The sequence below is a fragment of the Alosa alosa genome, chromosome 13 (assembly GCF_017589495.1).
Source record: "Alosa alosa isolate M-15738 ecotype Scorff River chromosome 13, AALO_Geno_1.1, whole genome shotgun sequence".
In the NCBI taxonomy this organism is placed as follows: Eukaryota; Metazoa; Chordata; class Actinopteri; order Clupeiformes; family Clupeidae; genus Alosa; species Alosa alosa.
In genome coordinates, this window is record NC_063201.1 from 6,211,766 (window position 1) to 6,224,380 (window position 12,615).

The following is a 12,615-nucleotide window of genomic DNA, read 5'->3' on the forward strand; positions in this document are numbered from 1 at the left end:
TCTCTCTCATGTTGTATATGCCACTCTGCCTTATGTCCCTCCTTCTGTGTCATTTTTTATTTTCTCTTGTTTCTATCCGTCTCCTGTCCAGCGCTCTCCAAAAAGCATTGCTTGTATAGGAACACTTCTGGAAAGAGCAACCATCCGTTCGCCAGGCCCCAAATGACCATTAACAATCTGCCCTCCCCATCTGCACTCAGCAGATGGTGTGAGAACACGAGAAGCCGTCACCAAAATAAATAAACACACATTGTTATCAAAAACATGTCACATCCTCTAACCACAAAGGTCACCATTAAATCGAAGCCGGTGCCCAGCCTCGTAAATAAGATACACAGAGCAGCACCACCACCAGGCACCACAGAATGTCATCAAGAATTCAATCATCTGAATTATCCAGATGACATCACCTGAACTTTTGCAGCTTATCCATCCTTAAAAGGTCAAATGGCCTGTTGTCATGGAGACTCTTCCCTTTGTTTACATTTCTCAGTGTAACAGATGCTGTTATCCAACATATCCCGCTGTAAAGTGATCTCGTGTTTGTTTGTCCTGTGCCTTGTGCCAGATTGTGATAGTGACAGGGCATTTTTGGGGCACCGGTCATGACGGAAAAAACCAGAGCCTTCTTCAGTATATGCAGGGAGTACCACAGGACTGAGAGGGAGTGTCTGGTGTTGTGTCATGTAGCGCATCCGCAACGTTCTAGAGGATGAGCATCATTAGTAGAATGGAGTCCTGGCCGTCACGTAACAGCTGATCCACGGCCTTAAGCCACTGGTAAACATGCGGCCACGTGGGTGATCTGCCTGGGGGATAAATCGGTCAGAACCCCTACCCCACCCCACCCCTGGCCTCCAGCCTATCAGTGCAGTAAGGAGTAGTCCAGTGCTAGCCTATAGCTTAGCCTAACTAAGCCTAGCCAGTGGCTGCCAAGGGAGGAAACAGCGATCTCTCGGGGGATTACTGCCATTAGCCGGGACTTATCAACAGTTCCAGCGCTGCAGGGTTTTCACGTCTGACTTGGCCCGAGTGTCTCTCTAACATATGACGCACGGATAAGGCCGCTATAAGGGATTATGGTGGAATATATAGCCGCAGTCATAATTATGGTGATTCGGCTGGCGATTGCTCTTGGCCTGGCCACCGTGGCCTATGCTGGCCTGGCACATGATGGCAACACCATCCTCAAACAAATGCCATACCTACATGTGTAGGTTTTTGTTTACTTTACTTTCCAATGACTGTTTGTGCCTTTTAGTGTGGTTTAGATGTGGTCATGTCTAAATATGTCTTATTGTGTTTCTCTTTCTCTGTATGTACAGTATGTGTGTAGTGTAGTGTATGCATATTTTTGGGTGAGTGACGAGAGAGAGAGATGGGGTTGGATCAGGAAACCGGGTCTCAGTGGGCACCTGGATGTGAATGAGGAACGGACCTCCAATCCGGTGTTCTTTTGAGATCAGTGATTTGAAGTGACCAGCAGGGGCATCCTCTCCCGTTACTTTACAGCTTCTCCAGGCATCTGGACCATGCTGTGTCCCAGCTGGGCTCCACCTGGGCCCCTGGCAGAGCTGTTTTGGCAGTGCCCTCCTCCAGCAACCTCCCATCAGGCAGCCTCGGTGTCAGCACCCTGCCACCCAGCATCTATCACCTGGCAACTCACCCACTCTTCCAGAACACCACTGTCTACATCACCTGTGGCTGCGTCTGGTTCAAATGTGACCACACTAAAACATGTATACCAACTATACCAACAACAACAACAACAACTGTATAAGCATATCATACGAGACACAACATATAACCATATGTTCAGTATATGAGCAGACAGAAAAAAAGACATAACACATCATATACATGACAAAACACAAACATCCAGGCAGTCACGCACACACACACACATGTTCACACACACACAAACACACACACACACACACAAAAATACGCTTGTTGATCAAAATATGCTTGGAGATTTCTTGGGCTGAAGCGCAATTAAACATAATTAGCCACGCATTCAGGAGTCTTAACTAGCTGTGACATAATCTGCCTGTGGGTTGACAAGGTAGAACACAACAGGGCGAGAGCGGCAGAGACTGAGACGGGTCCCACCAGAGAGGCAGCTGCCTGCGTACTGCATATACCACAACACAACACCAGGCAGTCTGCCTATCATATACCAGTCACAGGCATCACGGTCACAGCATGGACAGCCACTGATTAACACAGAGGTGACACATCGTTGCCAAATAACACAATGAGTGATGAAGGTATCATAACGCATACCGCGTACGAGACAAAACATCATGTGGACTGCACAGACACAGGGGTCTATTTAAGCCACGTTACGTAAGTACGGAGATAGAGTGAATGAGCGCAAGGGGAGGAGGAGAAGGTATAGGGAGAAAAGAGAGAGAGAGAGGGAGAGGGAGAGAGAGAGTATGTGCAGAAAGGGAGCTAAAAGACAGAGGGGAAAGCTAGAGCAGCTTGAGAACGAATTCTGGTTAGTTGTCTCCCGGCTATTTTTAGTTTCAATTACAAGCAGCACCTCGGGGGAGGAAAAGTTAAAAAGCCTCCTGCCGCCTCCCAGCTGTGGCATGCCTCGCCCTCAGTGCTGCGGGGGGGGGGGACGTTTACGAAAAGACTAATTCCTTCAAACCACTTGACATTAAGTCGCCACCATTTTGCTATTTCATGGATCCCGAAACCAATTCACCTCAAAAGGCTTGTCACGGGTGGTCGGAGGGAGAGACTGCGAGCATAAAAACGAGACAAAAGACAGACTAGTCATTTGTCAACAGAACACATGGTGTGTGAGAGAGAAAGAGAGAATGAGGTGATAAATGCTCGGTAAATAAATGCACGGTAAATGCTCCAATTTTCAGCAGCTTCTCTTAGCTATGCTTAGTGAGACAGACGTATGCGACAAATTCAGATATAATGTGCATTCACTCGATGGAGACAACGTATATCATCTTATCATCTTATGAGGAAACAGAGATTCCTGACATCTGACTGAATGAGTAGCCTACAGTATTCATTGGTGCGTTTCCCACTCTTCCACACGTAAGACGCCACGTGTCTGCACAACAGAGGATTTTTAAGTCCTTATTATGAGCTAAAAACACTCAACACTGGTTTTGCTCTGAAATTGTAATTGGCGAACTCATTCATGTTAGGTGTTACATAAGAGTACTGGTTTTCAAATGCAAAAAACATTAAAAGCCATGGACAGTCCACAGAATGTAAGGATTAGCAAACTGTAGCTAATTCGGATTATTTATGAATCTCACTCTATTAAGTGACAATATGAGGATCCTAGCCCTATAGCGGTTGAGGTGGAGTTGGCATAACAATGGCATCGCCACCATTAACTGAGGATGGGACCCATATGAACATCACAGAGGGTTCCCATTTGAAGCGGGTGGGTAAGGGAGACCATTGCTAACGCTATCTGACAGGTTAAATTCTCTTGCTGCATGTTACACCATGGCGCGTCCACGGCTCATTGCCAGTGAGCCACTGTGCTTGCCTCCACACTCAACTCTAATCGGAACTGACAGAGGAGGCTGCTGCTGCCACTGTTGTGACCTTGCCCGTGGTGACAAACAAACACATCAAACACACACACACACAAAAATGAACACAATTATGTTTCCCCTCCTGATTAAGTGCATGGGACTTAGTTGTGCTGCTTGACATTATCAGTGTGTCTTGGTGGCCCTGCAGACCCCGGCATCAACCTCAGGCATAAATCAGATAAACACAAACGCTACACTTCCTTCAGTCCACAGACACACACACACACACACACACTTTGCTTCATTACACGTATGTGCAAAACGCCCTTGCCTACCTCCTCGGTGGTCTCACACAAGTATTCCCACCCATTTGTGTCATGTACGCAAGGAATGATAACAGACTGCACAGTGTTCCATTAGCACATTGTAGGCCGTAAAAGAATCTATAACATGGAGAGGACATGCACATTGTTAATTTATACTTTATTTGAAGATTCTGCTTATCTGTCTTACTGCCTGGTCCCTCACAAAGTACATACATACAAAATACAGAGCCGTGCAATGGTACCACAGAAAGTATGAGTATGTGCATTTAATGTTTTTTTTCTCTCTCTCTCTTGGGCTATGTGTGTGTTTGTGTGTGAAACTGCAACAAATAGATAAAGAAGCCTCCTATCTCTCCCTGAAAGCCAAGGCATCATCAGGCCAGTGTATCTGGGACGCTAGGGCCTGAGTCCATGACGGTCCAATCCACTTTTTCTGATCAAGTGGGATTAAAGTGACGCGCGGGCACTGGTTCAGATTACACAGTCGCGTGGCCTGGAGTGCTCATTTTGAGCCGACGACGCGACTCTTTCAGATCTCACAGAGCTGACTTAAGGGCCTCACATGGACCCATCAACAATACACACACACACACACACACACACACACACACACACACACACACACACACACACACACACACACACACACACACACACACACAAAACAAAACACGTGCAATGCACATAGAAAACAAAACCAGGAAAGCCAAAAAGCTCAAAATGATGTGCCAATGTAAACAACCCCATCCACAGGATGGATCTAACTTGTGGTGTTTAGGGGGGGTTTAAAACCCAAACATCATTCATCACCTACATCCACAGGATGGATCTAACTTGTGGTGTTTAGGGGGGGGTTTAAAACCCAAACATCATTCATCACCTACATACACGCATACACAAAATCCTGGCTTCTGGTTTGCCACTAGTCCATATTTAGGAGATGGAAACCTGTTCTGCTTCTGCTGGGGATAAACTGCCTGCATGTGTACATCCCCATCCACAGCTGAGGATCTCTCAATCCCCCCCAAATCTTCACATTCTGTTCCAAACACTAATGGCACCATGCTGTCGACTTACAGCAAATCTGCCATTTAGTAAAGAGGGTTGTTATTTCCTGATGTATTGATTGAACATGGCTTAAGACAAATACAGCATTCAGGATCGCTTTATGAAGAGTTTAAGGGAGTTTGCTAAGCGCAGCTGCACTTGGAGTGTTATGGCTAATTCCTCTTCAAAGCAGGAGCTTCCAGAGAAATAATAATAAAAAAATCCTAACCCTTTTCCTCCGAAATAGGCTTTCAGGAACAAAATTCTTGAATGCGGCATTAGAATTTCTAAAACGCTGAAACCCACTTAGCCAGTCGTTATAGCTCAACCATTTATCTCGACTTCTGACCCCATTACCAACTAGCTGCTGATGACAGTTTGACAATTAAACACTGTGAAATAGCAGCCACAATTAAACACTGTGAAATAGCAGATTTCTCTACCCCTTTGCCTGGTTACGGTGAACAAGCCCCTTCCCCCTCCTGAAATGTCCATTAGGGTGAGTGATGACACTGGCAAGTGGAACAAGAGCAAAGCATGTGTACGTACCGAGCTGCGAGCCCTACAGGTTCCATCGACTCCGTGAGTGCTCGCTAAGATAATGACATCGACCTGGCCTGCAGCTTAAGTTAAGCTAAGAGGGGAAAACCGGCCAAACACACCAGGCCACTAGGCTAATGTATTTACCCAGTATAACCCAGCAAGCAAAGAGAGAGAGAGAGAGTGAGAGAGAGAGAGAGAGAGAGAGGGAGAGGAGAGAGAGAGAGAGAGAGAGAGAGGGAGGGAGAGAGAGAGAGAGAGAGCGAGAGGAAGAGAGAGAGAGAGAGAGAGAGAGAGAGAGAGGGCAGGAAGGGAGGGAGGGAGAGAGTGAATCGGTCTCTTGGGACAGGCAAGCCAATTTTGATGTTGTTAGCACTTGCTAGTGAGGCTGTCAAAGGATGCCGAGCGAAACAGAGAAGGAAGGAGGCCGGATAGAGTGAGTGGGTGAGTGGGTGAGTGGGTGAGAGGTTGAGACGTTGGTTGGGTGAGAGGTTGGGTGGGTGAGTGGGTGAGAGGGTGAGAGGCTGAGTGGGTGAGAGGGTGAGTGGGTGAGAGGTTGAGACGTTGAGAGAGGGTGAGAGGTTGGGTGGGTGAGTGGGTGAGAGGGTGAGAGGCTGAGTGGGTGAGAGGGTGAGTGGGTGAGAGGTTGAGACGTTGGGTGGGTGAGAGGTTGGGTGGGTGAGTGGGTGAGAGGGTGAGAGGTTGGGTGGGTGAGTGGGTGAGAGGTTGGGTGGGTGGAGTGGGTGAGAGGTTGGGTGGGTGAGGGTGAGGGTTGGGTGGGTGAGAGGGTGAGAGGTTGGGTGGGTGAGTGGGTGAGAGGTTGGGTGGGTGAGTGGGTGAGAGGGTGAGAGGTTGGGTGGGTGAGAGGGTGAGGGTTGGGTGGGTGAGAGGGTGAGAGGTTGGGTGGGTGAGAGGGTGAGTGGGTGAGAGGTTGGGTGGGTGAGTGGGTGAGAGGTTGGGTGGGTGAGAGGTTGGGTGGGTGAGAGGGTGAGTGGGTGAGAGGTTGGGTGGGTGAGAGGGTGAGTGGGGAGGTTGGGTGGGTGAGAGGGTGAGAGGTTGGGTGGGTGAAGGGTGAGAGGTTGGGTGGGTGAGTGGGTGAGAGGGTGAGAGGTTGGGTGGGTGAGTGGGTGAGAGGTTGGGTGGGTGAGAGGTTGGGCCCGTGGGCTCTCTGGAGCCCCCTGCAGGATCCAGAGGTGCGGTGTATAAGGATCCAATCCAGACAGGGAGAGTGGTACAGAAGCCACAAAGCGGTCATCTGGCTAGAAGTCACAGCTCTGCACTCCACTGCCTCTCAATCCAATGTGAGACTTTGGCCTTCTTGCCAGTGCTTGCCCAGTCTCGCTCACTTTCACCTCCCCCCACCTGCTGTCCACCCCCCCTTCACATTTCCTCCCCACCTGCTCTCTCTCCCCTTCTGATGCGAGATCTTTCTCCGTCACTTCTTTGATCACCCAATCATTCTCTCTCTCACAAAAGAAAAAACACACTGTTTGTCCTTTTACCCTCAGCATGGGTCCACACAAGCTATCCTTAAGAACCCTTCCATCTGATTATGCACTTCGACAGAGGGGTGCAATGTCCCGCTTTCTTTTAATTGTCACCCAGCGCAAGAGTGGGTGGTGAGAATTACAAACTTCCTGCGAGTGACTTTCACACCTCTGAATCAGATGCCGAGTTCCCTCTGTGACTCTGATAGGTCTTTTCCACCGACAGAGAAACGGCTCCGTTCCCATTCGTGAACCAACATTTGAACCGGTCGTTGCATTTCGACAAAAAAAAACGGTTTGGAACATGGCACTTTGGTTCGGAGCTTGAACCAGAAAATAGTTGTTTTTTTCCTGCGAACAAGAGTGGGCGTGTCACTTTACCATTCTCATTAACTTTTGTTTTGCATGCAACACCCTTTGTTTGATGACGCATCCATGGTTCAGTTCTAACGTGGTGGAAATGTGGGCTGGTTCACTAGATAGCACCAAGGTCCAAAGAATTCTGAACAGAACCGGTTCAAGAACGGAGTTCGCTGTTGGTCCAAACACACCCTAAAAAGGTGAGCAGAGCCGCCTTTGAAGCTCGTGGGCAGCTGCAACCTCTTGCCCACATGGCAAGACATGAGACACCCCAGAGCTTTAAAGATGGCAGAGTTTGCAGGCTGTGGTTATAGACATATTAGCCCACGCACACGCCCAGAGACAGACAATTTTACACAAACACACACATAAACACACACATACAGTACACACACACACACACACACCCAGAGACAGACAATCTTACACAAACACACACATAAACACACACATACAGTACACACACACACGCCCAGAGACAGACAATCTTACACAAACACACACATAAACACACACATACACGTACAGTACACACACACACACACACACCCAGAGACAGACAATCTTACACAAACACACACATAAACACACACATACTGTACACACACACACACACACACACACACACACACACACACACACACACACACACACACACACACCCAGAGACAGACACAAACACACACATAAACACACACATACTGTACACACACACACGCCCAGAGATATACAATCTTACACAAACACACACATACACACACACACACACACACACACACACACACACACGCCCAGAGATATACAATCTTACACAAACACACACATAAACACACACATACACACACACGCCCAGAGACATACAATCTTACCCAAATACACACACACACACAAAATCTTGCTCACACACAAATACATAAAATCACACACACACACACACACACACACACACACACACACACACACAAAGTCTTGCTCACACACAAATACACACTACTGAGATGTGGTGCATGACTAACACAGCCAAGCGGAGATGAGCGCGGAGATGAGCGCGGACGATAGTCTGATGGAGCATCAGAAGACGATCACCCCATTTAGTGCTGACCCATATTCCCTCAGCAGAACCAGTGGGCAGCCCAGGCCTGTGTGTGTGTGTGTGTGTGTGTGTGTGTGCAGAGTAGAGCCTCTTTGTGTATGTGTGTGCATGTGTTGTATGTGTGTGTGTGTGTCTGTGTGTATGTGTGTGTATATATATCTATCCATCTCTCTCTCTATTTATTTATATAGAGAGAGAGAGAGAGAGAGAGAGAGAGAGAGAGAGAGAGAGAGAGAGATACACACATACACACACACATTGTTTGTGCCCATTCCGTGGATGTGTGCAAGTGGACGTACATGAATGTGCATGGATATCCAAGTGCCTCTTCTGCTATTGACATTTTATGATCAGATGTATAGGACTACCTATATGTAAAGGACTACCGGTAAGTATGTGCACAAGGCTATGCCTGTAAATATGTATTAGCGATCACATGAATGTGTATTTGTATCTGTTACATTTGTCTTGAGTGTGTACCTGCAATTTCCTCCCTTTTCAAAAAAAATCTTCAGCTCAGTGAAATTTTACCCAAATGTAAGCCACGGCTTGTAATTAGCCCCTCGCACAGTTTGACGTCAATCCATCACAGGCGTTCACCCAGATACTATCTCTTGGTGACGCACTGTCGATTACCCCCCTCTACCCTGGTCTCTGCTGGGGTGGTGGTGGTGGTGGTGGTGGTGGGGGGGGGTGATAGGGTCACAGATAGTGTCTGAGCTCAGTAGTGTCAGAAGCAAAGGGGTTTGATGTGCCTCTGTGCCTCCTTCGGGTTTGTAAGGGTGAGGTCAATTGATCTGTGCATCAAAAGGCCCCACTGACCTATGTGTCACCAAGTACCACACCAGCATGAGTCACCCAGTAGGATGAGAAGGAAAATTTACAGCAATTAATGGCTAAAATTAGCCTGCTAGTCTCTACTGGCAGGTTGAACCACCAACCATGTACCTGACTGAAGGTAGAACAGACACCGATGCATGTCATTAGCTTAAAAGTTTGCCAAGGGTTGTAGCCCCATTTTTTTTGCAGTGAGATTTGCTCTAAAACTTAAACTGTTTACCATGTTGTTAGTCGCTTTGGCTAAAAAAGCGTCAGCCAAATGTAATGTAATGTAATGTAATGTAATGAGGCTGTTAAAGAGTTGGTACAGGAAGGCTGGTCACACCACTGAGGGAGGTTAAGGCCTGCTCACCGTAAGAGGACCTTGTGCTCTGGCACAAGCGAAAGTTCACTAAGTTTGACAGACACCATGAGAGTCACTGGCTGCCAAATGGATAAGTGCCCTAATCAGGATGCACTAGGATTGATCACGGAGATCACAAGGCAAGGAAGGGATCCGTCCCTTAAACTAGAGACTGTCACATCGACACACTGACACACTTCGGTCACCAAGAGATTAACCTGAATCAATTTGAGGAAACGTATCCCTTCAACATTCACCCAGTCTGGTTATTGTTATGGAGATTGTTGGAGATCGAAAGACTGAAATCTTGCTTTATTTGTCTGCTATTTGTGTGTGTGTGTGTGTGTGTGTGTAGGCCAAATGGAGTTCAGCTGTGTGCAGAGCCAGGCCTCTCAACGTCCAGCCAGGCTTTTATCTTTCTGAGGATCGCCCTCCTGCAAAAAACATTTCAATAATGAATCGGTCCGGCATGGCCTGTCTGAATGCTGTTTTCCCATTTGCGCTGTCTGCTGTGTGATTATATTTCAAAGGCAGAGCTGAAAAATGGGCCCCCAATTCAAAATGGCTCAGGGGCAGCACAGTGGAATACAAATGCACCTGGCTATGAGAGAGAGAGAGTGGGTGTATGCGTATATATATATATATGTGATATATATATATATCTGTTAGTACTGAAAGTAACCCACACACACATTGTTAGGACCTCAGGATGCTTGTGGGTCAGAATGTGGGCAGAAATATGAAGTGAGCAGATTCCGGTACGGAACACGGGAAGTGCTGCATCTGAGGCGGCTGATCCGCTTTCATGGACGGAGGTTTAATTTGAAGCTCTGCTCTTCCGACCAGTGGCTGGATTACATGCAGGAAATGAAAGGCAACCGGGAACAGAGAGATAGAGAGAGAGAGAGAGAGAGAGAGAAAGAAAGAGAGAGACACTTCAAGGGGACTCCTCTTTTCCTTCATCATCCCTGCTGTACCATGACATTGATGCCAAAGCCTGGGGTACAATTGGACCTGGGATCCTGCTCGCTTCATCTCCTCTCGAACCCCAGTCTCATACTGTTGCAGCTTCTGACAGGTCACATGTGGCCAGCTAAAGAGCTGATTGCCCTTCCCTTCTAGCGACCAGCCCTTTGGTCCAACCCAACCCAGCACACCGCACTAGCACCTTTGATGCCCCCAGCACGAGTAGATTACATTCGCGTGGCCAGTAAATTAAACTTTGTTCTTTTCCTGCCCACACCGGGGGGCTTAAAGGGTGGATGATGCGCCAGGAGCTGGTCATCATGCCCGTGATGTCGGAGTGATGTATTGGCCAGAGTGGTTGGGGCAGAAGGTACAGACCTTTTCATTAGAGGCAGCTTTGACCCTGGCTGCACGGCAGGCAGTCCAGCAGGCGGTAGAGTGAAGACCGGTCGCAAGGTCAAGGCCAAGGACATCGTCCCCTTAGAATTATAAGGTTCTATCGGACATTTTTGTTAAAATTGAGTTAATTACATATTCTTATTCTGTGACACCTTAAGAAGATGAGGTGAGGTGTTTATTGTAGTTGTATGCATTTTTGGACATTATATCTGAAGAGGTTTGTTCCACTTAGCAGTATAACTATGGAATTCTAAGACTTTGAAGCTCAATATCTCAGAACTACTCAGAACATAGATAGAACCTTATAATTCTAAGGGGATATTAAAGGCAGCCGTGGCTTACTGTTTAGCGCTTCGGACTTGTAACCGGAGGGTTGCCGGTTCAACCCGATCAGTGAAAGCACGGGCTGAAGTGCTCTTGAGCAAGGCACCTAACCCCTCACTGCTCCCTCGAAAGCGCTGTTGTTGTTGCAGGCAGCTCACTGCACCGGATTAGTGTGTGCTTCACCTCACTGTGTGTTTACTGTGTGCTGAGTGTGTTTCACTAATTCACGGATTGGGATAAATGCAGAGACCGAATTTACCATACGGGATCAAAAGAGTACAGTGTATATATACTTATACTTATATAGGGATCAAAAGAGTACAGTGTATATATACTTATACTTATATAGAGATCAAAAGAGTACAGTGTATATATACTTAAGAGAACAAAAGGTTCAGGAGTGATGAGAGCAACAGTTCAGGGTTCAAGTCCAGTCAAGAGTCCTGTTAACACTTTGTTTGGATTAGGTCAACTTTGGTAAGTGTGAGTCAAGCGTGACGGGATGTCGTTGGACGTGGGTGAAGAATCCAGGTAGGCGGACAGACAGACGGGGAGTAAAGCCGAGACCTCTCTGACCAGTGAAGGTCAAGATCAAGGTCATTAGTCACAGCCAAAAAAAGATTCACAAGTAGTAAGAGCAAGAGTTCAGGGTGATCAAGTCTAGTTGTAAGAAAAACTACACACCACTTTTTTGTTGTTAAAGACAAGAGTTTGCATAAGTAGATACAGTTAAAAAAATAAGTCTGGCTTTGACAACAGACTGGCATTGTCCTCAAGCATGAACGTGAGAGGATGGTGCCGTCACGGAGTAGAATACTGAGTGAAGCTAGCCTAAGAGCCTTTCCATGGCCCCTCCAGATGGGGAGGGGTTTATGGAGGGTTAAGGAGGGTAAAGAGGAAAGTGGAGCGGATGTACTGGCTCAGAGCTGAATACCTGATTGTTCACTCTGTCTTTCTCTCTTTCTCCCTTTCTTTCCATCTCTCTATCCCTGTTTAAGTTCGGCAAATCACAATGCATGTCTCTGTTTTGGTTTGACTCACACACGGGCCAAGTCTCACATGCTGCACAGGCACACACGAAGCATCAAGTCCTGCAGCCATACACAAACACAAACATAAACACAAACACTCATAGTTACAGACACACACTCACACACACAAACACAATGTGCATGTGCACAAACCACAATCCCCTTGGGGAGCATATGGAGTACTAGCTAAGCTGAAACAGAGGTGCAGTCTGCCTGGGGCCCTACAGCACTGGACGCACGGGCCAGATTATCCCCGAGGCCTCCTCAGCCACCCACCATCAGCAGCTACGCCTTCTACACCATCACAACCGCCCACAAATGGACAAATGGACAAACAA

At 47.4% G+C, this 12,615-nt stretch overlaps 1 protein-coding gene across 4 annotated transcripts in view; it reads right to left on the reverse strand.

Moving 5' to 3' along the window:
• oxr1a (oxidation resistance 1a) overlaps positions 1-12,615 on the reverse strand; it is a 142,358-nt gene that overhangs the window by 88,727 nt on the left and 41,016 nt on the right. For 3 of the 4 annotated variants that reach the window (XM_048261776.1, XM_048261779.1, XM_048261775.1), the window contains exon 1: positions 5,444-5,494. The exons of the other annotated variant lie outside the window; for it this stretch is intronic. In XM_048261776.1, the coding sequence (XP_048117733.1) occupies positions 5,444-5,469 (26 nt within the window). In that variant the 5' untranslated portion in view covers positions 5,470-5,494. Of the gene's footprint in view, positions 1-5,443; positions 5,495-12,615 lie in introns of those variants that run through there. 4 annotated transcript variants of the gene reach the window in all.